At 41.9% G+C, this 25,545-nt stretch overlaps 1 protein-coding gene across 1 annotated transcript in view; it reads right to left on the bottom strand.

The window, feature by feature from the left end:
* Positions 1-20,764, bottom strand: part of LOC140871100 (uncharacterized) — a 36,227-nt gene extending 15,463 nt beyond the window's left edge. Inside the window, exons 1-3 of the mRNA XM_073273540.1 lie at positions 20,722-20,764; positions 20,601-20,624; positions 12,877-13,193 (exon numbers count right to left, since the gene is read on the bottom strand). Of these exons, the coding sequence (XP_073129641.1) occupies positions 12,877-13,193; positions 20,601-20,624; positions 20,722-20,764 (384 nt within the window). The remainder of the gene's footprint in view (positions 1-12,876; positions 13,194-20,600; positions 20,625-20,721) is intronic.
* Positions 20,765-25,545: the final 4,781 nt, after the last annotated feature.

Raw genomic sequence — 25,545 nt, 5'->3', positions numbered from 1 at the left:
CTGGGGGAGTGTTCAGCGTGCGATGGGGACTACTCACAATTTGAGTACTGCCTATCATCTGGAGACTGATGTTCAGTCGGAGCGCACTATCCGTACTTTGGATGATATGCTTAGAGCGTGCATCATGGATTTTGGTTCAGCCTGGCAGGATCATTTTCCATTGATCGAGTTCGCGTACAACAACAGCTATCATACTAGTATTGGGATGGCACCTTTTGAGGCGTTGTACAGGCGACGTTGTCGTACTCCACTCTTCTGGGAAGAAGTGGGGGAGAGACAGGCTGAGGGACCGGAGTTTATCCAGCAGGCGATAGACATTGTTGATCAGAACAAGAAATGGATTAAGACTGCACAGGATCGTCAGGCCAGCTATGCTAATATCAAGCGTAGACCTTTGTAGTTCGATGTCGGGGAGAAAGTGTTTCTGAGAGTGTCACCTTTCCGCAAGATTCTCAGATTTGGCCTTAAGGGCAAGTTATCTCCCAGGTTTATCGGTCTGTTTGAGATCTTGGAGAGCATTGGTGATTTGGCTTATCGGCTAGCTTTGCCACCGCATCTATCCAGTATTCACGACGTGATCCACGTATCTCTGTTGCGACGGTATGTGGCGGATGAATCTCATATTCTGGAATGGTCTGAGGTTCAGGTGAACAAGGATTTGACCTATGTTGAGAAACCTATTCGTATCCTGGATTATAAGGATAAGGTTTTACGGAACAAATTCATTCCTTTGGTTTTAGTTCAGTGGCAACGCCGAGGCACTGAGGAAGCTACTTGGGAGCTTGAGGACAGGATGCGTGAAGACCATCCTGAGTTGTTTTGATTTCATTCTTAAGTTGTATTCAGTTGCAAACTCTGTAAATGATTGATTTGAATAAAGAATTTTTCTGATTTCTGTATTGCATTCAGTACTTAAGATCTGATTTCGAAGATGAAATATCTTAAGTGGGGGAGAATGTAGTAGCCCGTAACCAAAATCAGTAATTAAGGAATTAATCATAATTACTTGGATAGAGTTCGGAAGCTCCGAAGGTGAGTTTGGAAGCTCCGAAGGTGAGTTCGGAAGCTCCGAACAGGATCGGAAGCTCCGATGGTATTACGTCAGGCATGACGTGTTGCAAGATCGGAAGCTCCGATCAGGATCGGAAGCTCCGATCACCACTATCCGAAGTCAACAAGTGATATTTTAACATGTGGCAGATCAGGATCTTCGGAAGCTCCGATGGCAGGATCGGACGTTCGGATTGAGATTCGAATGTTCCGATCGAGGATCGGAAGCTCCGATCGTTGTCTATAAATAGAAGGCCGAGAATTCATTTTCAATTGCCAATTCCAGATTTCCTCTCTACTCTAGTCATATTCGAGTTATTCTAGCCTTCCTAGGCTTGACCCGGGAGTCTTCGAGGCGTTCGATAGTCGTAGTAGAGTTGTGCCCAAGTTCTGGAGGCATCGACATCAAAGGACTAACGACGGACGAAGGTATAGCTTTTGCTTCCTATAAATATTTAGGAGTATTCAATAGCTTAGTTAAGGCTTTTAGAGCACTTTAATGATAGTAGTATCATTTGGCAGTGTAGAGCAGACTATAGGCGTGGACCTAGAGTTGGTAGAGCTTGAACTGTTTTGAAGTACGAAAGTCCTGTTCGAGATATCCTTGTAAGAGTGGGTGCCCAGTGAGCCAACTGTGTGGCTATGGGCTTTGATGACTCTTTGTATAAACAATCTTTTGTTTAATATTATTTACACTTTTATGGCAATGACTTTATATTACTTCATATTGTTATATTGTGATATACTATTGTTGTTTTGATAAAGACCTTGAATATACTATAGTGTATGTAAGATGTGGTAGAACATGGAGATGTCTATCATGAAATACATCTTATAGTCACTGTATATTCTAAAAACCGTTCCTAGTCGATTGAGCCGTCCGATAATAAGGATAAGGATCGCTCGAGTTTGAGACTAGCATTTGCGATGCGGAGTACCACGTTTCATTGGTAGGGAACATGGAGATGTTCGAAGCATGCAAATGGATATTCATAGGATGAATAATCGAACTACCCTATCCGGACTTTCCAAGTGGTTATCACTTATCGAGTGGATAAAGTCCGCGGTTTTGGTTGTACACCATTAGTCCTTACGACTTGAAACATCATGGAGACTCTATATGCTAGTGCTGTGCTTTGACTCGTTTACCGACTCTATGGGGGTCATCAGGTGTCGAGATTGGGCACAGTTACGACACATATAGGAGTCAATGCATTGTTGTCAAGGATTCACCACATACTTGCGAGTGTGGATATCCTATGCGATCTGAGGAGATATTAGTGTGACAAATCTCTGGCCAGAGTACTTGATGTGATTTAAGAAATGGTTTCTTAGTAGCACATGCGATGTCACTAATTTGATCTTCAAGATGTATTGCATAGTTATCGAATCTTGAGCGACTCTCGATATACCAATGGTTGTTGATTCGATCGGGATATATGGATGAAGGGACCGTACTGTACGCTAACCAAAATCTACTGGTTCTTGTAGGCACTATCAGTGATACCTAGGGAATCATGGGGCGATGTTGCTAGGCGCTTTACCTTGATTCGTTGGGCAAGTCGGAAAGTGTTGTTCCGAGTCACAAGGAGTTGTGAGCCCACGGCTAGCTGTATCCCTGAACCATTGAGGGTCACACAGTGTAATGGAGTTTTAATCCCCGTTGAGATAGTTAAATTTAAAGAGTTAAATTTAATGAACTAAGGAGTTGGACTTCTTAAATAAGAGTTAGGGAGTAGGATTTCCTAAAATGACATAGGGATGGACATTTTTGGAAACCACTGAATTCGGATTCAGGAAAATTTATTTTGACTTTAAAATGTGCAGAAATGGTTTCTGTGCACATTGGTGAAATTGGTTCATCGATCGGAGTCACGATGAATTTTATATTAATTTCTGAACGTGCGGGCTTTGCTTGTCGGGCCCTAGCTTATGACTAATGGGCCCTAAGGTGTTAGTGGCCTGCATTATAAATAAGTTATTGCAGTACAGAAATTACACACAACAGGTCATTATTGAGAGACAGGATTTTCGAAAATAAACCCTAGCCTCCTCTCAAGTTTTCGGCCGCCCCCCTTTAACTCTGTCAGAGAAAATTCCGGTCTGTGATTTTTGAATTGCAGTCAGGAATAACGAATCAGATTCGTTTAATCTCTTCGCAGAAAAACTTCTGATAGATTTTCTAGTGCAATCTATCAGAGGGATTTAAACCCCATTCGTGGACCTGATTGAAGGAGTTCATCAGTTCCTGGGAGATACAAGAAGCGCAGAGAAATCTGTGTGGTGTCCATTAATCTCGATTCGAGATTGAAGGTAAAATTTAATTAATTGTTATTTGAATTTTACACACACAATAATTTAATCGTTGAATGATTGATACCCACACCATGGAATTGTTCCATGATAAAAATTTTAAACTTCCGCTGCACCGGGTATCAATTGTGATTGATCTGACCGCCAGTTATCCAACAGTGGTATCAGAGCCAGGTTGCTCAGATCAAACGATTAAATTAATCGATTGTACAAAATTTTTGAATCTCGGTTTTTGGAAAACAAAATAAATATTTTTAAATAAAAAATTTTTTTTTTTCCGGGGCAAAACCCGGGCAGCGATTGGATCGCTGCCCAGTGGGGCAGCAATTGTTGCTGCCCCGGGCGGCGCCGCGCATGGCACCGCCCAGGACGGCGACCGTCGCCGCCCAGCGCAGCGCTGGGCGCTGCGCAGGGCGGCGCTCGGCGCCGCCCAGGGCGACGCACGGCGTCGCCCAGCGGCGGCACCAGGCGCCGCCAGGGCAGCGATAGTCGCTGCCCTAAGGGGGCAGCCGGGCTGCCCCCGGCCCGCGCCCCGGGTGCGGGCCGGCCCGGGAGTGTCCCGGGCGGCCCGCGGGAAAAATTATATTTTTATTAAAAATTAATTTTAATATGTTAAAATTTTATTTTTGGTCCGGTCAAAAATTGTTTTTGATTGGTTCACGAGATTTCGGATCGAATTGTTCGAGTCCGTAAATTTTAAAATTGATTTTGGATAAATTTGAATTTTTGGAAAATTTTAATGTTTTATCCGTAAATTGAATTTTGAAATCAATTATTTTGGTACAATTGATGATAAGATATGATCTTATGATATATTGAGTAAAATATGATTTTATTTGTAAAATTGGATTTTATAGATAAAATATGATTTTATTTGATATAGAGATAAAATATGATTTTATATGTGAAATGAGATTTTATATATAAAATATGATTTTATCTTGTTTAAATTTGAATTGCCACTGCATGTTATCCAATAAATTAATTTTGAATTAAATGTTATTGGATAAGGATGATCGATTGCCATGACCAATTTTGTAGGTGTATGTTAGGAATTTACATTTTGTTTTTATTGTTGTTGGTTTTATTAATGGGCCTGGTTTATGGCCCGATATGAATGTCATATGTAATAAAAGTGGGCTTGGTTTATAGCCCGTTCCCACCCCTAAAAATGTATCCATACTTGTCATTGTTATTTATTGTAAATACATTAGATTTAGTGGGAGATCAAGATTTGAAGACGGTGGGCCCAGCAGACAATAAAGACTGAAGAAATGTAAATTGGAAGCACATGTAATAGGATTGCATTGCATACTGCATATTACCTAGGATTGGACTAAGACCCGTGATTGGCAACCACGGGTCAATTAGAAATGGAATCGATCATCCTATATAATATTTGATATTATGATTGTATGCATGTTTAGACATAAATTGCGTGAATCCGGCAAGCATGCAATAAAATGAATATGATGAGACAAATATTTTTATAATTAAAAATCCCTCATTTTAAATATGATTTAAAATTTATATCAAGATAAATAAAGGAAATTTAAATTTGTTTAAATGTTCCCACCTTCCATCAACGGTCAATGTATGTGACGCTACCCGCGGATACGGTCCGGCTCATATTATTGGGGGGGCCCGTCCGTCGGAAAGCTGTACATTGGATCGACAAATGTTGTAAGTTGGGTGGAACTCCCATGGGATCGGCTCATATTATTGGGGGATCCACATGGCGACCGTCCATCACAACTTAATATTGATGGGTCATCTTGACATGTCACTTTAAACGGCGTCATATTATTGGGCCCTTATTGGACATGAGGTAAACACATGGGGGTTGCTTTGGAAGCAATTGGGCCCTACCTTTTGAGAATTATGGTTGGCTGATATTATTCGGGACCATAAGTTTGTCAATTGGACTCCATGTTCTCACTAAGGAAAAAGTTTCCCGTTTTCACTAGAGGGTGGTGAAATCGTTAAAATAGTGGGAGTGAGATTCATAAAATTAAATTCGCCTATTTTATGTCTTAGTAAATTGTTAAACAATCATTGATATATGTCTGTTTTTCTTTTCAGTATTTCATACAATGAATTCGCGAAATCCATTATTCTCGATCCTCGAACAAAACAAGTTGACTGGCGCCAACTATACGGAATGGTTCCGGAAGTTGAAGATTGTCTTAACTTCGGAGAAAATGCTCTACGTGTTAGAGAAAGCACCTCCGAAGGAAGCACCAGCTGACATAAGTCCGGAGGAATTGGCCAAACTTGATGCATGGTGTGACCATGACATCAAGACCAAATGCTATATGCAAGCCTCGATGTCTGATGAACTCCAGAGGCGATTTGAGGACACGGTGAATGCTGCTGACATTCACACGCAACTCAAGGAACTTTTTGGGGCTCAGTCGAGGGCTGAAAGGTTCGCTACTGTTAAGGAGTTGATGACGTGCCGCATGCGTGAAGGGACTTCGGTCCGTGATCATGGGGTACGAGTGATTTGGCTCATACAGAAGTTGGCGACCCTAGATTTGGTGTTGGAGCATGAACTCAATGTGGATTTATTGCTTCTGTCTCTTCCTTCTTCATTTGATGGATTTGTGATAAATTTTAATATGAACAAGATAGAGGCCACCCTTGAAGAGATGGTCAATATGCTCGTTACATATGAATCCACACTTAAGAAGGATAAGCCAGCTTTCTTGGTGGGCTCCTCATCTTCTGCGAAGAAGGGGCCAAGTATGAAGGGCAAGAAACGTTCTACCCCACCCAAGAAAGTTGAGCCCGAGAAGAAGCAAAAGACAAAGGCTTCAAACAATGGAAAATCCAAGGATGTTTGCCATTACTGCAAGAAGCCGGGTCATTGGAAGCGCAACTGCAAGGAATATCTTGAGCAGTTGGGAACTGCAAAGGGTATGTTCTATATTGAAATAAACATGTCACTTAATACAACTTCTTGGGTATTGGATACCGGATGTGGATCTCACATTTGCAATGATTTGCAGGTGATGACAAGAAGTCGCAGGCTTAGAATGGGTGAGACCCAGCTGAGGCTCGGGAATGGTTCCAGAGTTGAAGCTACGGCCATTGGAGATGTTTGTTTGACTTTGCAGAACGGTTTTAAATTATTGTTAAGAGATGTTTTATTTGTGCCAGATTTAATTAAAAACATTATTTCTATTTCTATGCTTGATAGAGATGGTTATTCTTGCAATTTTGTGAATGGGATTTGCAATATTTACAAGAATGAATGTTTAATTGGAAATGGACAACTTGAAAACGATCTATACAACTTAAAACTAAAAGACGTTCCAGTGAATTATGTTGATAAACCGGCGACAACAAACAAAAGGAAAATCGATAGTCAAAACCCGGCAAACCTTTGGCATGCTAGGCTAGGTCATATTTCCTCAAGGAGGATGAACAAGCTAGTGGGAGAGGGCATGTTTGATATGTCTGATATTAATTCTCTACCTACTTGTGAATCCTGCCTAAAAGGAAAAATGACTAAATCTCCTTTTAAGGGGAAACCTGAGCGTAGTCAGAATCTGTTGGATTTGATCCATACAGATGTTTGTGGTCCATTTAGAGTAGGGACTCAACATGGCCACACCTACTTCATTACCTTTACTGATGATTATTCAAGGTATGGGTATTTATATTTAATGAAATATAAGTCTGAAGCATTTGAAAAGTTCAAAGAATTCAAGGCTGAAGTAGAAAACAAGCTAGGTAAAAGTATTAAAGCACTTCGATCGGATCGAGGTGGAGAATACTTGAGTACCGAGTTTTTGGACTATCTGAAAGAGAATGGGATTCTCTCTCAGTGGACTCCTCCTATGACACCACAGCTTAATGGTGTATCGGAGCGTCGTAATCGAACTTTGTTGGACATGGTTCGATCTATGATGAGCTTCACTGAGCTTCCACCTTCGTTTTGGGGCTATGCGCTTGAAACGGCGGTATTGTTGTTGAACAACGTCCACACTAAAGCAGTGGACAAAACACCATACGAGTTATGGAATGGCAAAGCTCCTAAGTATTCGTACTTGAGGATTTGGGGATGTCCTGCTTACGTGAAGCGGACAGTGGGAGATAAGTTGGATAGTCGATCCAGCTTATGTTATTTTGTAGGGTATCCGAAGAATTCAATCGGATATTATTTCTATTATCCTGCTGAAACAAAGGTGTTTGTTTCTAGGAATGCCACCTTCTTGGAGAAGGAATTCTTATTGGATAAGAAAGGCGAGATGATGGAACTCGAAGAAGTTCGAGAAGAACCCGAAATACAAAATAACGATCCTACACCTCAGGAACCATTGCTGGACACGCCTGCACCTAGAAGATCCGAAAGGACTTCTAGACCTCCAGTTCGATATGGTCTTCTTCTTGAAGGGGATCAAGATGAACCCGACATTGGATGTGATCCAAGAAACTTCAAGGAAGCAATTTCTGATGCGGATTCGAATTTATGGCTTGAAGCTATGCAGTCAGAATTGGATTCGATGCATACAAACCAAGTTTGGTCTTTAGTAGATCCTCCCGATGGAATTGTTCCGATAGGGTGTAAATGGATCTACAAAAGAAAGCTTGGGCCTGATGGTAAGGTATTGACCTACAAGGCGCGATTGGTGGCGAAAGGTTATACTCAAAGGCAAGGAGTTGACTATGATGAAACCTTTTCACCAGTTGCAATGTTCAAGTCCATAAGAATCCTGATTGCCATAGCTGCATGGTATGACTATGAGATATGGCAAATGGATGTGAAGACTGCTTTTCTTAATGGAGACATTAAGGAAGAAATCTATATGAAGCAGCCTGAGGGGTACACATCCATGGGAAGCGAGCATAAGGTATGCAAGCTTCAGAGATCAATTTATGGTCTAAAACAAGCATCAAGAAGTTGGAACCAGAAATTTGATGAAACAATAAAAGATTTTGGTTTCATCAAGAACCCGGAGGAACCTTGCGTGTACAAGAAAGTAGTTAAGGATGCGGTGACATTCTTAGTACTTTATGTTGATGACATCCTACTCATTGGGAATGATGTAGGGATGTTGCAGTCAACAAAGATATGGTTATCAGGTAGATTTTCGATGAAGGATTTGGGAGAGGCATCCTACATTCTTGGGATACAGATCTATAGAGATAGGTCTAAGAGAATGATAGGACTCACTCAATCAACCTACATCGATACCATATTGAAACGGTTTTCAATGGATGGGTCCAAAAGAGGACATCTACCCATGTGTCATGGAGTTTCTCTATCCAAGTCTATGTGTCCCAAGACTGATGAAGAGATAGAGAATATGACACATGTACCATATGCGTCAGCTATAGGTAGTATCATGTATGGGATGATATCTACCAGACCGGATGTAGCATTTGCTCTGAGTGTCACGAGCAGATATCAGTCTAATCCTGGTCAAATGCATTGGAAAGCCGTGAAGGACATTCTTAAGTACTTGCGAAGGACTAAGAATATGTTCATGGTTTATGGAGGACGAGAACTCAAATTGGAAGGCTATACCGACTCTAGCTTCCAAAGTGATATGGATGACTCGAAGTCAACCTCTGGATTTGTGTTCATGCTCAATGGCGGTGCTGTCTCTTGGAAGAGTTCCAAGCAGGACACCACAGCGGATTCCACCACTGAGGCTGAATACATTGCAGCATCAGCTGCTGCTAAAGAGGCCGTTTGGATGAGGAAGTTCGTCCAAGAGTTGGGCATCATTCCTGAATTTGTTGGTCCAGTCCCGGTGTACTGTGACAACACGGGTGCCGTTGCTCAAGCAAAGGAACCAAGGTCTCATCAAAGATCCAAACACGTACTGAGGAAATACCACATAATCCGAGAGATTGTGGAAAGAGGAGACATCATTGTCGAACGAGTGGCCTCTGCAGACAATATCGCTGATCCGCTTACTAAGCCTTTGCCAGGACCATTGTTTGACAAACATCGCGAAGCAATGGGTCTACGTAGTATGACTAGTTGGCTATAGGGCAAGTGGGAGATTGTAAGAGTGGGTGCCCAGTGAGCCAACTGTGTGGCTATGGGCTTTGATGACTCTTTGTATAAACAATCTTTTGTTTAATATTATTTACACTTTTATGGCAATGACTTTATATTACTTCATATTGTTATATTGTGATATACTATTGTTGTTTTGATAAAGACCTTGAATATACTATAGTGTATGTAAGATGTGGTAGAACATGGAGATGTCTATCATGAAATACATCTTATAGTCACTGTATATTCTAAAAACCGTTCCTAGTCGATTGAGCCGTCCGATAATAAGGATAAGGATCGCTCGAGTTTGAGACTAGCATTTGCGATGCGGAGTACCACGTTTCATTGGTAGGGAACATGGAGATGTTCGAAGCATGCAAATGGATATTCATAGGATGAATAATCGAACTACCCTATCCGGACTTTCCAAGTGGTTATCACTTATCGAGTGGATAAAGTCCGCGGTTTTGGTTGTACACCATTAGTCCTTACGACTTGAAACATCATGGAGACTCTATATGCTAGTGCTGTGCTTTGACTCGTTTACCGACTCTATGGGGGTCATCAGGTGTCGAGATTGGGTACAGTTACGACACATATAGGAGTCAATGCATTGTTGTCAAGGATTCACCACATACTTGCGAGTGTGGATATCCTATGCGATCTGAGGAGATATTAGTGTGACAAATCTCTGGCCAGAGTACTTGATGTGATTTAAGAAATGGTTTCTTAGTAGCACATGCGATGTCACTAATTTGATCTTCAAGATGTATTGCATAGTTATCGAATCTTGAGCGACTCTCGATATACCAATGGTTGTTGATTCGATCGGGATATATGGATGAAGGGACCGTACTGTACGCTAACCAAAATCTACTGGTTCTTGTAGGCACTATCAGTGATACCTAGGGAATCATGGGGCGATGTTGCTAGGCGCTTTACCTTGATTCGTTGGGCAAGTCGGAAAGTGTTGTTCCGAGTCACAAGGAGTTGTGAGCCCACGGCTAGCTGTATCCCTGAACCATTGAGGGTCACACAGTGTAATGGAGTTTTAATCCCCGTTGAGATAGTTAAATTTAAAGAGTTAAATTTAATGAACTAAGGAGTTGGACTTCTTAAATAAGAGTTAGGGAGTAGGATTTCCTAAAATGACATAGGGATGGACATTTTTGGAAACCACTGAATTCGGATTCAGGAAAATTTATTTTGACTTTAAAATGTGCAGAAATGGTTTCTGTGCACATTGGTGAAATTGGTTCATCGATCGGAGTCACGATGAATTTTATATTAATTTCTGAACGTGCGGGCTTTGCTTGTCGGGCCCTAGCTTATGACTAATGGGCCCTAAGGTGTTAGTGGCCTGCATTATAAATAAGTTATTGCAGTACAGAAATTACACACAACAGGTCATTATTGAGAGACAGGATTTTCGAAAATAAACCCTAGCCTCCTCTCAAGTTTTCGGCCGCCCCCCTTTAACTCTGTCAGAGAAAATTCCGGTCTGTGATTTTTGAATTGCAGTCAGGAATAACGAATCAGATTCGTTTAATCTCTTCGCAGAAAAACTTCTGATAGATTTTCTAGTGCAATCTATCAGAGGGATTTAAACCCCATTCGTGGACCTGATTGAAGGAGTTCATCAGTTCCTGGGAGATACAAGAAGCGCAGAGAAATCTGTGTGGTGTCCATTAATCTCGATTCGAGATTGAAGGTAAAATTTAATTAATTGTTATTTGAATTTTACACACACAATAATTTAATCGTTGAATGATTGATACCCACACCATGGAATTGTTCCATGATAAAAATTTTAAACTTCCGCTGCACCGGGTATCAATTGTGATTGATCTGACCGCCAGTTTTTTTTCAACAATCCTGACTGAGTATGCATGTATTATGTGACTGCATGGTTTATATGTCATTGATTTATGCTGCATTCATTTGCATACTGAGCTATCTCCTTCGAGATGTCTGTTAGTAGGGTTTTTCCCTATCCTGTTAGTGGTTGGACTTCCATCGATTTGGGTCTGGCATATCCACTTGTATTATGGTATGGGAGCCACCTCCTGAAGCGACGCCACAGCGTGCTACACACCAGGGCCCGGTCTGTCTCTGTTATCTGATCCTTGATCTTGATTTTTTAGGGAGTTCACTTTGCATGCATGTATACTCATACTCTCGTACTAAGCATTTTATGTTCACGTCTCGTACTCTGTGTTTCTGGACACCCTATTCCATGGGGCAGGTTTGCGATTGGACGAGGCGGGTGGATCCAAGAGGGGCTAGTCAGTGGTTGACCAGCTGGAGCTTCGTCTAGGTTTTATTTCTGTTGTTTTGAGGTTGATACAGCTATTCGATTTGGTTGTATATTAATTGGATAAATTACAGATTCCTTTACTTGGGATTGTATAATGTTTATGGTTTCCGCAGTTTTATTCTGATATCTGTTTAATTAAGTTAATTGCATGCCTAAATTCTGTTAGTAGGTGATCCGGGTAAGGGTCACTACAATCGGAGCCCGGAAAGTTCATCGTCGCCGCCAATTTAGATGATTAATTGATTTTCGATATTATTTGAAAGAAATGAGTCTGTCTATCTGAAATTGTTTGAAGTAAGTGATGCATATATTCGATTTAAAAAGCATGAGGTTGCTTATTTGAAATACTTCAATGATTTTAAATATTATATTCAGGAGTTTGAATATATGAATTGAATGAGATGACATCTACGATATTTTGATGTCTGAATGAAGAGATTGTTATTTTTATTTGATTTAATTGCATTTATGTCATATGCATTCATATTGAGCTTGATTCCTTAATTTTTGAGAGGGCTGAGTTGCTCAGATTTGAATTAGACGTTCTGGGGATTATAGTCGAGTGGTACTGGTATGAGATTTACTACAGTGGTCGATCTACTCTCTATTTAATGCTCCAGAGTCTAGAGGATTGAAGTATACATCGTCCACCTCAAAAGGGGAAGTCGGTGTGATTGTTGTGATATTTTATCCTCGGGATCCCAAATGAAGAATTGAAGAACTGAATTACCTTTTGATTATCCGATTTGATAATCCCGGATTTAAAGACATGCATTTCAATTTTGCATTATTGTTGAAGAATATATCTGTTATATCATGATTTTGATATACGTATTTGATATTTCATGTTTACGTCATTTGTACTGGGATTTTATTCTCACTGAAGTTATCCGGTTGTTGTCCTGTTTTGTATGTGTACTTGGCAATAGGTGGGGCAGGAGCTAATCAGAGTCGGCATGGTTATCTTGAGATCGAACGATAGACGTGAGGCGTCGGTTTAGAATTTGAATAACTTTTAGAACTTGTTGTATAAAAAAAAATTGTCTGGCTTTATTGTTGTTTATTGTATGATTTATATTTGATTAGATGATTAGAACCGAGGTCCTCACATAATCTGAGTCCTCCTCGAACCCCTAGTAGTATCAAACCAAAACGGTTCTTCTCCCTCCGGTCTGACCATCACTGATCTCTGCTGGAATTCAATCACCACAGCATTCTTCGTCATCCAGTCCATCCCTAGAATCATGTCGAACTCAGGCATGGGAAACACTATCATATCTGAACTCACTGGTTGCCCTTGCAACAAAAGCTCAAGATTCTTCACTATATTCCTTGTGGAAAGCTCTTCCCCTGATGGGATGGTCACTGTGAATCCACCAAACAACTCTTCACACTCAATACCCCGCTTGTGGGTAAAAGCCTCCGAAATAAAAGAATGCGTAGCCCCTGAGTCTAACAAGGCTCTAGTGGCCACACCGGCTACTAATATTCTACCTGCATTAAAGGTGATTACAACCACGGAATGATTGGAAAAAAACTGTAGTGACCCTTACCTGGATCACCTACTAAACAGAACTTAGGCATGCAAATAACTTAATAAACAGATATCAGAATAAACTGCGAAAACATTACTAAAATTACAATCCCAAGGCAAGGAATCTGTAAATACCCAAATATTATATAACCAGATCGAACAACTGTATTAATCCAAATAACAACAAAAATAAACCTAGACGAAGCTCCAGCTGGCCAACCACTGTCTAGCCCCTATTGGAACCACCCGCCTCGTCCAATCACAAACCTGCCCCATGGAATAGAGTGTCCAGAAACACAGAGTACGAGATGTGAGCATAAAACGCTCAGTACAAGAGTATGAGTATACATGCATGCAAAGTAAACTCCCTATAAACTCGAGGTCAAGGATCAGATAACAAAGACAGACCGGGCCCTGGTATGTAGCACGATGTGCCGTCGCTTCAGGAGGTGCCTCCCATACCATAATACCAGTGGATACGCCGGACCCAAATCGATGGAAGTCCAACCACTAACAGGATAGGGAAAAACCCTACTAATAGACATCTCGAAGGAGATAGCTCAGTATGCAAATGAATGCAGCATAAATCAATGACATATAAACCATGCAGTCACATAATACATGCATACTCAGTCAAGTTATCTCGAACAGTACTTTCGTACCTCAAATCAGTGCAAGCTCTACCAACTCTAGGTCCAGGCCTATAGTCTGCTCTACACTGCCAAATGATACTACTATCATTAAAGTGCTCTAAAAGCCTTAACTAATCTATTGCATACTCATAAATATTTATAGGAAGCAAAAGCTGTACCTTCGTCCGTCGTTAGCCCTTTGATGTCGAGTGCCTCAAAACTAGGCCACAGCTCCGCTACAACGTCCGGATCGCTATGCCACTTCTGGATTCCCCACGGGACGCCTAGAATTCCCTAGATCTGAGTTAGAAGGCTAAGGGATCGAGAGAGAGAAGAGAGGAACTGGTGCACTTCAAAAATGAGCTCGGCACCCCCTATTTATAGACGGAGTTCGGATCGTCCGAACCCGATATTACATCATTGCTTACTTCATCATAATGACATCATCCATGACGACTGTCGGCAGCACGTTCGAAGCGTCCGAACCACTCTTCGGATCGTCCGAACCCTGACTTCGGACCATTCGAACCTTGACTTTGGAGCCTCCGAACTCGATGACCCTCAAACCATTTCCAAGTGTTTTGAATCCAATTCCGGACTCCGTTAACCCATTAAGAGTTCCCTTAATCACGTTTACTCTTAACTAGTAGGATTAATGAATTGATTAATACTTAATCACTGATTCGGGCACGGGCTACTACATTCTCCCCCACTTAAGATGTTTCTTCCTCGAAAACAGATCTTAAGTACTGAATGTAATACAAAAATCAGAAACATTCTTTATTCAAATCAAACGTTTACAGAGTTTGCAACTAAATACAACTTAAAGAATGAAATCAAAACAACTCAGGATGACCTTCACGCGTCCTGTCCTCAAGCTCCCAAGTAGCTTCCTCAGTGCCTCGGCGCTGCCACTGAACTAAAACCAAAGGAATGACTTTGTTCCGCAAAACCTTATCCTTATAATCCAGGATACGAATAGGTTTCTCAACATAAGTCAAATCCTTGATTACCTGAACCTCAGACCGCTGCAGAATATGAGACTCATCCACCACATACCGTTGCAACAGAGATACGTGGAACACATCGTGAATACTGAAAAGATATGGTGGCAAGGCTAGTCGATAAGCCAAATCGCCAATGCTCTCCAAAATCTCAAACGGACCGATAAACCTGGGAGACAACTTGCCCTTAAGGCCAAATCTGAGAATCTTGCGGAAAGGTAACACTCTCAGAAACACTTTCTCCCCAACATCGAACTGCAAAGGCCTACGCTTGGTATTAGCATAGCTGGCCTGACGATCCTGTGCAGTCTTAATACATTTCTTGATCTGATCAACAATGTCTATTGCCTGTTGAATAAACTCTGGTCCCTCAGCCTGTCTCTCCCCCACTTCTTCCCAGAAGAGTGGAGTACAACAACGTCACCCGTACAACGCCTCAAAAGGTGTCATCCCAATACTAGTATGATAGCTGTTGTTGTACGCGAACTTGATCAATGGCAAATGATCCTGCCAGGCTGAATCAAAATCCATGACGCACGCTCTAAGCATATCCTCCAAAGTACGGATAGTGCACTTTGACTGACCATCAGTCTCCGGATGATAGGCAGTACTCAAACTGAGAGTAGTACCCATCGCACGCTAAACACTCCCCCAGAATCTAGAAGTGAACCTGGGGTCTCGATCGCTGACAATGCTCACAGGCACTCCATGAAGTCGAATGATCTCCTGAATGTACAACCAAGCCATACGATCCACATTGTACTCCCGGCTATAGGCAACCTAGAGCATCATAGTTCCTCGAGGATACCGACAAATGGGTCACAAAGCCCATTGTGATAAACTCCCATTTCCATTCAGGAATAGGCAGACAGTGAAGCAATCCTCCAGGTCGTCGGTGCTCTGCCTTGACCTATTGACACACCAAACATCTCGAAAAAAACTGATAAACACTGCGTTTCATTCCCTTCCACCAGAAACGAGTACGTAGATCCTTGTACATCTTGTTGCTCTCAGGATGAATACTCAACTTAGTGCGATGTGCCTGAGACAAAATCTCCTCTCGCAACTCTTCATCCAGCAAATCACAAGCCTACCAGACAAACACAGAAAGTCATCTGACTGATAATGAAATCCAGACGAGCTACCCTCGTTAGCTAGACGAGCTAAATGCTGGGTCTTCGAATCAGACATCTGAGCATCTCGGATCCGTGAATACAAAGCTGGCTCAGATAGTATCGCAAACATCTGGATACTCTGCATACCTTTCTTATGATTGAAGGTATAACCTGAAGTACAACAGTCACTGATCGCACTAGACATCGAACAAGTCTGAAGTGCGGATAGTCGCACCTTGCGACTCAAAGCATCAGCGGAGAGATTAGCAGCTCCCGGATGGTACTTAATCTCGCAATCATAGTCCTTAAGAAAGTCCATCCAACGTCTCTGCCTCATGTTCAACTCCGCCTAAGTGAACAAATACTTGAGACTCTTATGGTCGGTGAAGATCTCAAATTTCTCGCCATACAGATAATGACGCCAGATCTTCAAAGCGAACACAATGGCTGCTAACTCCAAATCATGGACTGGGTAGTTGTCCTCGTGAAGCTTCAGCTGTCTAGAGGCGTATGCGATCACATGCCCATTCTGAGTCAGGACACAACCTAACCCCTGAAGGGAAGCATCAGTGTATACTACATACCCTCCAGATCCTGATGGTAATGCCAACACCGGCGCAGAAGTCAACTGCCGTCGAAGCTCACAGAAGTTCTCCTCACACACGGAGGACCACTCGAAATCCACACCCTTGCGGGTAAGCTGCATCAAAGGTCGAGCTAGCTGAGAGAAGTTCAGAATGAAGCGACGATAATACCCTGCTAGACCCAGAAAACTACGGATCTCAGCAACTGTCGTTGGACGCGACCAATTAAGCACCGCCTCAATCTTTCTTGGATCAACAGAAATTCCTTCCCTGGATATGATATGGCCAAGAAAAACCACTCATCCATCCAGAACTCACACTTGCTTAGCTTGGCGTACAACTGCTCATCTCGAAGAGTCTGCAGTACCAACCGCAAGTGAGAAACATGCTCTTCCGTATTACGCAAATACACCATGATGTCGTCAATGAAGACCACGACAAACTTGTCCAAATACTCCTTGAAGACATTGTTCATCAGATCCATGAATATAGCCGGCGCATTAGTCAAACCAAATGGCATCACTAGGAACTCGTAATGCCCATAACGAGTACGGAATGCAGTCTTTGCTACGTCCTGATCACGGACTCTCAACTAATGATAACCCAGATCTCAAGTCAATCTTGGAGTAAACTGACGTGCCCTACAGCTGATCAAACAAGTCATCAATATGAGGCAACGGTTACTAGTTCTTCATAGTGACTCGATTCAGCTGCCGATAGTCAATGCACAACCGCATAGACCAATCCTTTTTCTTCACAAAAAGAACAGGAGCTCCCCAAGAAGATACACTAGGACGAATGTACCCCTTGTCCAAAAGATCCTGTAGCTGATTCTTCAATTCACGCATCTCTGACAGAGCCAGATGATACGGTGCTCGAGAAATAGGTGAAGTACCCGGCATCAACTCTATGCCAAACTCGACTTCCCTAGCAGGAGGAAAACCCAGAATCTCATCAGGAAATACATCTGGAAATTCATCCACAACAGGAATACTCTCTAACCCAATGCTCTCAAAGGACAAATCAACTGCATAGATAAGGTAGCCTTCCCCGCCAGACTCTAGAGCTCGACAGGCTCTCAAAGCTGATACCAAAGGCATCGGGGGTCGCGTTCCCTCACCATAGAAAAACCAGCTCTCACTCCCCTCCGAATGAAAGCGTACTAATCTCTGATAGTAGTCCACTGAAGCTTGATAGGCAGTCAACATATCTATTCCTAGAATGCAATCAAAGTCGTCCATCGCCAGGACCATGAGATTCGCTAACAGAATATTCCCCTCAAACTCTAAAGGGCAACCCATCACTAGACGCTTAGCCAAAGCAGATTGGCCCATCGGAGTAGAAACAGACATTACTACATCTAGTGCAATGCATGGTAACTTATGCCTCTTAACCAAACGTGCAGAAATGAAGGAATGAGATGCACCAGTGTCAATAAGTACAAGAGCAGGTATACCATAAAGTAGAAATGTACCTGCGATGACTTTCTCATTTTCCTCCACTGCCTGATCATGTCTCAAGGCAAACACCTGGACAGAAGCTTGTGGCCTCAAATGAGAACTCCCAGCAGGCTGTCCCTGCGTCCTCTACTGAACGGTAGCCTGAGAACCAGATCCTGAACCAGAACCAGAACCATCTCCCCCAGATAGTGGACAATCCCTCCGGATATGACCAGTCTCTCCACAACGGAAACAAGCTCCAGAAGCTCTGCGGCAACGGTTGGATGGATGGTTCTTGCCACAGTGATCACACTTGTCCTTCTTACCGAAATGGACAACACCTCCAGACCCAGAGGAAGAAGTAGATCTAGACTTCTTGAAAGATTGGGAATGGGGACCCAAAGAACTAGCAGGCCTCGACTGAGGGAAAGACCTATTCCGCCGAATACTGTCCTCCACCTGGTGACAACGGCTCACCAAACCCTCGTAGGACATGTCGTCGCCAACCGCCACATGGTCATGGATCTCAGGGTTAAGGCCCTGAAGGAACAGATTATACTTCATCCCAGAGCTGTCGGCAATCTCGGGGCAATAGGATAGCAGATCAAAGAACTTCTGCTGATACTCATCAATAGACATGGCTCCCTATCACAGACTCAGTAGCTCACCTGTCTTCGACTGACGGAGTGCAGGAGGAAAATACAGCTTCTGAAAAGCTGTTCGGAACTCGGCCCAGGTGGCCACTCCTCTCGCCGCAATAAAGGGTGCAAAAGTAAACCTCCACCACCTACAGGCTCGCCTATCCAGAAGATAGCCAAGGGTCTCCATCTTCTGCACCTCGGTGCAGTGGTAAGTCTGAAAAGTCGTCTCTATACGGTCTAACCAGTTCTCCGCATCCTCCGGAGACTCACCTCCAACAAGGGGCTTAGGACCCATCTGCAGAAATCACCGTACAGTGAAACGATCCTCATCAAGACGACGATGATGACGGTCCCGACGTCGCTCACGATCGTCATCTCCCCAGCGTCCACCTCCACTACCATGGCTACTCTGGTCATCGTAGTTCGCCATCAACAAAAGCACCTCACGATTACCTTATGCAGAGTCTAAATCCCAAGAATACTATGCATGCTCTGATACCATAAATGTAGTGACCCTTACCTGGATCACCTACTAAATAGAACTTAGGCATGCAAATAACTTAATAAACAGATATCAGAAAAAACTGCAGAAACATTACTAAAATTACAATCCCAAGGCAAGGAATCTGTAAATACCCAAATATTATATAACCGGATCGAACATTTGTATTAATCCAAATAACAACAGAAATAAACCTAGATGAAGCTCCAGCTGGCCAACCACTGTCTAGCCCCTCTTGGAACCACCGGCCTCGTCCAATTGAAAACCTGCCCCATGGAATAGGGTGTCCAGAAACACAGAGTACGAGATGTGAGCATAAAACGCTCAGTACAAGAGTATGAGTATACATGCATGCAAAGTGAACTCCCTATAAACTCGAGGTCAAGGATCAGATAACAGAGACAAATCGGGCCCTAGTATGTAGCACGCTGTGCCATCTCTTCAGGAGGTGGCTCCCATACCATAATACCAGTGGATATGCTGGACCCAAATCGATGGAAGTCCAACCACTAACAGGATAGGGAAAAACCCTACTAACAGACATCTCGAAGGAGATAGCTCAGTATGCAAATGAATGCAGCATAAATCAATGACATATAAATCATGCAGTCACATAATACATGCATACTCAGTCAGGTTATCTCGAACAGTACTTTCGTACCTCAAATCAGTGCAAGCTCTACCAACTCTAGGTCCACGCCTATAGTCTGCTATACACTGCCAAATGATACTACTATCATTAAAGTGCTCTAAAAGCCTTAACTAAGCTATTGCATACTCCTAAATATTTATAGGAAGCAAAAGCTATACCTTCGTCCGTCGTTAGCCCTTTGATGTCGAGTGCCTCAAAACTAGTCCACAGCTCCGCTACGATGTTTGGATCGCTATGCCACTTCCGGATTCCCCACGGGATGCCTAGAATTCCCTAGATCTGAGTTAGAAGGCTAAGGGATCGAGAGAGAGAAGAGAGGAACTGGTGCACTTCAAAAATGAGCTCGGCACCCCCTATTTATAGACGGAGTTCGGATCATCCGAACTGGACTTCGGGTCGTTCGAACACGTTCGGGTCTTCCGAACCCGATATTACGTCATTTCTTACGTCAGCATGATGACGTCATCCATGAAGACTGTCGGCAGCACGTTCGGAGCGTCCGAACCACTCTTCGGATCGTCCGAACCCTGACTTCGGACCATCCGAACCTTGACTTCGGAGCCTCCGAACTCAATGACCCTTAAACCATTTCCAAGTGTTCTGAATCCAATTCCGAACTCCGTTAACCCATTAAGAGTTCCCTTAATCACGTTTACTCTTAACTAGTAGGATTAATGAATTGATTAATACTTAGTCACTGATTTCGGGCACGGGCTACTACACAAACAAGACTAGTTCTACTTTGGTTCATTCTAATTCATCAAATTCCAAAATACAGAATTAATCATGCTAACATACCACAACTAACACGAAGCATGCTACCTAATAAGTTCACATTCCCAATAAGCAAGGCTCATAATAAAAAAATTGCATCTACAAATCAATTAAATTACCCTTAATCAAAAGCTCTAAATATTACCTGTGATGAGCGTGGTATCAGGATCAGCCTCCTCGGCCTGCATCACAAAGACTCTCCCCTGAGTCGACGTCCTGTGTTGTGGACAATTAGGAGCTATGTGCCCTGGCTTCTGTTGGAACACGCGTTCTCTGATCACACGGATGTGATACCCGGAGCAGCGGAAGTTTAAAATTTTATTTTTCGATATGGAACGATTCCATATCATGGGTATCAAATCCAAACGATTAAAATCTTGCAAGTAAAAATATAAATTCACAATTAAATATTTTTACCTCTTCAAGCTAAGGCTTGATTATGGACTCCAACAGATTTAATCTGCTCTTGTTGTAAATCCCGGGAACCGATGACTCGCTCGATCAATCTCCGAAATTAGGTCCACGAATAGAAAACAGAAACCCTCTGATTGATTGCACTAGAAATCAATCACATGTTTATCGTAGAGAATAAACAGATTTGATCTTTTAATTCAGAAAGTTACTTTTCAGAAAAATCACAGACCGAATTTTCTCAAAAAGGAGAATAGAGAATTCGAAATTCCCTTAGAATATTATAAGTGTTTTTTCAAAAATTTCAAGGATGGAATGCATGCAATTTTCAAACACTACACCTATATTTATAGATAATTTTTAGACTATATTAAGTTATAATTATATTAGGACTCTAACTCCTTAGGGCCCATAATCCATAACTTAAGCCCAACAAGCCAAGTCTGTTATTATAGAAATTAATATAAAATTCATCATGACTCCGATTGATAAACCGATTTCACCAATGTGCACAGAAACCATTTCTGCCACCTTTTAAAGTCAAGATAATTTTTCTGAATCCGAATTCAGTGATTTCCAAAAATGTCCATTCCTATGTCATTTTCGGAAATTCCACTCTCTTTAGTTAAGAAGTCCAACTTCTCTTTCATTAAATTTAACTCTTTAAATTTAACTATCTCAACGGGGTTTAGTAATCCATTACTTGTGTGACCCTCAATGGTTCAGGGATACAGCTAGCCGTGGGCTCACAACTCCTTGTGACTCGAAACAACGATTTCTGACTTGCCCAATGAATCATGGTAAGAGCGTCTAGCAACATCGCCCCATGATTCCCTAGGTATCATTGATAGTGCCTGCAAGAACCAGTAAGTTTTGGTTAGCGTACAGTACAGTCCCTTCATCCATATATCCCGATCGAATCAACAACCATTGGTACATCGAGAGTCGTTCGAGATTCGATAACTATGCAATGCATCTTGAAGATAAAATAGTGACATCGCATGACCTAAATCACATCGAGTACTCTGGCCAGAGATTTGTCACACTAATATCTCCTCAGATCGCATAGGATATCCACACTCGCAAGCGTGTGGTGAATCCTTCACAACAAAGCATCGACTCCTATATGTGTCGTAATATACCCAATCCCGACACCTGATGACCCCCATAGAGTCGGTAAACGAGTCAAAATACAGTACTAGCATATAGAGTCTCAATGATGTTTCAAGTAGTAAGGACTACTGATGTACAACCAAAACCGTGGACTTATCCACTCAAATAATAATAACCACTAGGAAAGTCCGAATAGGGTAGTTCGATCATTCATCATATGAATATCCATTTGAATGCTTTGAACATCTCCATGTCCATTATCAATGAAACGTGGTACTTGGCATCACAAATGCTAGTCTCAATCTCGAGCAATCTTTATCCTTATTAGCGGACGGCTCAATTGACTAGGAACTATTTAGAATATACAGTGACTATAAGATGTGTTTCATAATAGTGATCTCTCTTTATTCACTATCTCATCTTACTTACACTATAGTATATTCAAGGTCTTTATCAAAACAAGAATAGTATATCACAATATAACAATATGAAGAAAGACAAAAAAATGCCATTAATGAATGTAAATTATATTAAACAAAGATTGTTTATATATAGAGTCATAAAAGCCCTTAGTCACAAGTTGGCTAACCGGGCACCCACTCTTTCAATCTCCCACTTGCCCTAAAGCCAACTAGTCATACTACGTAATCCCATTGCTTCGCGATGTTTGTCAAACAATGGTCCTGACAAGGGCTTAGTAAGTGGATCAGCGATATTGTCTGTAGAGGCCACTCTCTCGACAGTGATGTCTCCTCTTTCCACAATCTCCCGGATGATGTGGTATTTCCTCAGTACGTGTTTGGATCTTTGATGAGACCTTGGTTCCTTTGCCTGAGAAATGGCACCAGTGTTGTCGCAGTACACCGGAACTGGACCAACAGCTTCAGGAATTACGCCCAACTCTTGGACAAAATTCCTTATCCAAACGGCCTCTTTAGCAGCAGTTGATGCTGCAATGTATTCTGCCTCAGTGGTGGAATTCGCTGTGGTGTTCTGCTTGGAACTCTTCCAAGAGACAGCACCGCCATTGAGTATGGATACAAATCCAGAGGTTGACTTCGAGTCATCCACGTCGTTTTGGAAGCTAGAGTCGGTATAGCCTTCCAATTTCAATTCTCTTCCTCCATAAACCATGAATATATTCTTAGTCCTTCTCAAGTACTTAAGAATATCCTTCACGGCTTTCCAATGCATTTGACCGGGGTTGGCCTGATATCTGCTCGTAACACTCAGAGCAACGGCTACATCCGGTCTGGTAGATATCATCCCATACATAATACTACCTATGGCTGACGCATATGGTATGTGTGTCATTTTCTCTATCTCTTCGTCAGTCTTGGGACACATAGACTTGGATAGAGAAACTCCATGAAACATAGGTAGATGTCCTCTCTTGGACTCATCCATAGAAAACCTTTTCAATATGGTGTCGATGTAGGTTGCTTGAGTGAGTTCTATCATTCTCTTAGATCTATCTCCAAAAATCTGTATCCCTAGAATATAGGAGGCCTCACCCAAATCCTTCATCAAGAATCTACCTGATAACCATATCTTTGTTGACTGCAACATCCCTAAGTCATTCCCAATGAGTAGAATGTCATCAACATAAAGCACTAAGAACGTCACCGCATCCTTAACTACTTTCTTGTACACGCACGGTTCCTCCGGATTTTTGATGAAACCAAAGTCCTTTATTGTTTCATCAAATTTCTGGTTCCAACTTCTTGATGTTTTTTTGAGACCATAAATTGATCTCTGAAGCTTGCATACCTTATGCTCGCTTCCCATGGATGTGAATCCCTCGGGCTGCATCATATAGATTTCTTCCTTAATGTTTCCATTAAGAAATGCAGTCTTCACATCCATTTGTCATATCTCATAGTCATACCATGCTGCTATGGCAATAAGGATTTTTATGGACTTGAACATTGCGACTGGTGAAAAGGTTTCATCATAGTCAACTCCTTGTCTTTGAGTATAACCTTTTGCTACCAATCGTGCCTTGTAGGTTAGTACCTTGCCATTAAGCCCAAGTTTTCTCTTGTAGATCAATTTACACCCTATTGGAGCAATTCCATCGGGAGGATCTACTAAAGACCAAACTTGGTTTGTATGCATCGAGTCTATTTCCGACTGCATAGCATCAAGCCATAAATTCGAATCCGCATCAGAAACTGCTTCCTTGAAGTTTCTTGGATCACATCCAATGTCGGGTTCACTTTGATCCCCTTCAAGAAGAAGACCATATCGAATAGGAGGTCTAGAAGTCCTCTCGGATCTCTTAGATGTAGGCGTGTCCACTGAAGGTTCTTGAGGTGTGGGATCGTTATTTTGTATCTCAGGTTCTTCTCGAATTTCTTCGAGTTCCATCATCTTGCCTTTCTTATCTAATAAAAACTCATTCTCCATGAAGGTGGCATTCCTCGAAACAAACACTTTTGTTTCAGTAGGATGATAGAAATAATATTCGATTGAATTCTTCGGATATCCTACAAAATAACATAAGGTGGATCGACTATCCAACTTATCTTCCACTGTCTGCTTCACGTAAGCAGGACATCCCCAAATCCTCAAGTACGAATACTTAGGAGCTTTGCCATTCCATAACTCGTATGAATTTTTATTCACTGCTTTGGTGTGAACATTGTTAAACAATAATACCGCCGTTTCAAGTGCATAGCCCCAAAACGAAGGAGGGAGCTCAGTAAATCTCATCATAGATCGAACCATGTCCAACAAAGTTCGATTGCGACGCTCCGAGACACCATTCAACTGAGGTTTCATAGGAGGAGTCCACTGAGAGAGAATCCCATTCTCTTTTAGATAGCTCAAAAACTCGGTACTTAAGTATTCTCCACCTCGATCCGATCTAAGTGCTTTAATACTTCTACCTAGTTTGTTTTCTACTTTAGCCTTGAATTCTTTAAACTTTTCAAATGATTCAGACTTATATTTCATTAAATATAAATACCCATACCTAGATTAATCATCAGTAAAGGTAATGAAGTAGGTGTGACCAATTTTAGTACCAATACTAAATGGGCCGCAAACATCCGTATGGATCAAATCCAACAGATTTTGACTACGCTCAGGTTTTCCTTTGAAAGGAGATTTAATCATTTTTCCTTTTAGGCAGGACTCACAAGTAGGTAGAGAGTTAATATCAGACATATCAAACATGCCCTCTGAAAGAGTGGGTGCCCGGTTAGCCAACTTGTGGCTAAGGGCTTTTATGACTCTATGTAAAACAATCTTTTGTTTAATATAATTTACACTTTTATAATGGCATTGACTTTATCTTTCTTCATATTGTTATATTGTGATATACTATTGTTGTTTTGATAAAGACCGTGAATATACTATAGTGTATGTAAGATGTGGTAGCACATGGGGATGACTATCATGAAACACATCTTATAGTCACTGTATATTCTAAACAGTTCCT

Source organism: Henckelia pumila, unplaced genomic scaffold, assembly GCF_033568475.1.
Source record: "Henckelia pumila isolate YLH828 unplaced genomic scaffold, ASM3356847v2 CTG_384, whole genome shotgun sequence".
NCBI classification, from domain to species: domain Eukaryota; kingdom Viridiplantae; phylum Streptophyta; class Magnoliopsida; order Lamiales; family Gesneriaceae; genus Henckelia; species Henckelia pumila.
Note: the sequence above shows the minus strand (reverse complement) of the source record. Positions and strands in the feature narration are given on the sequence as shown.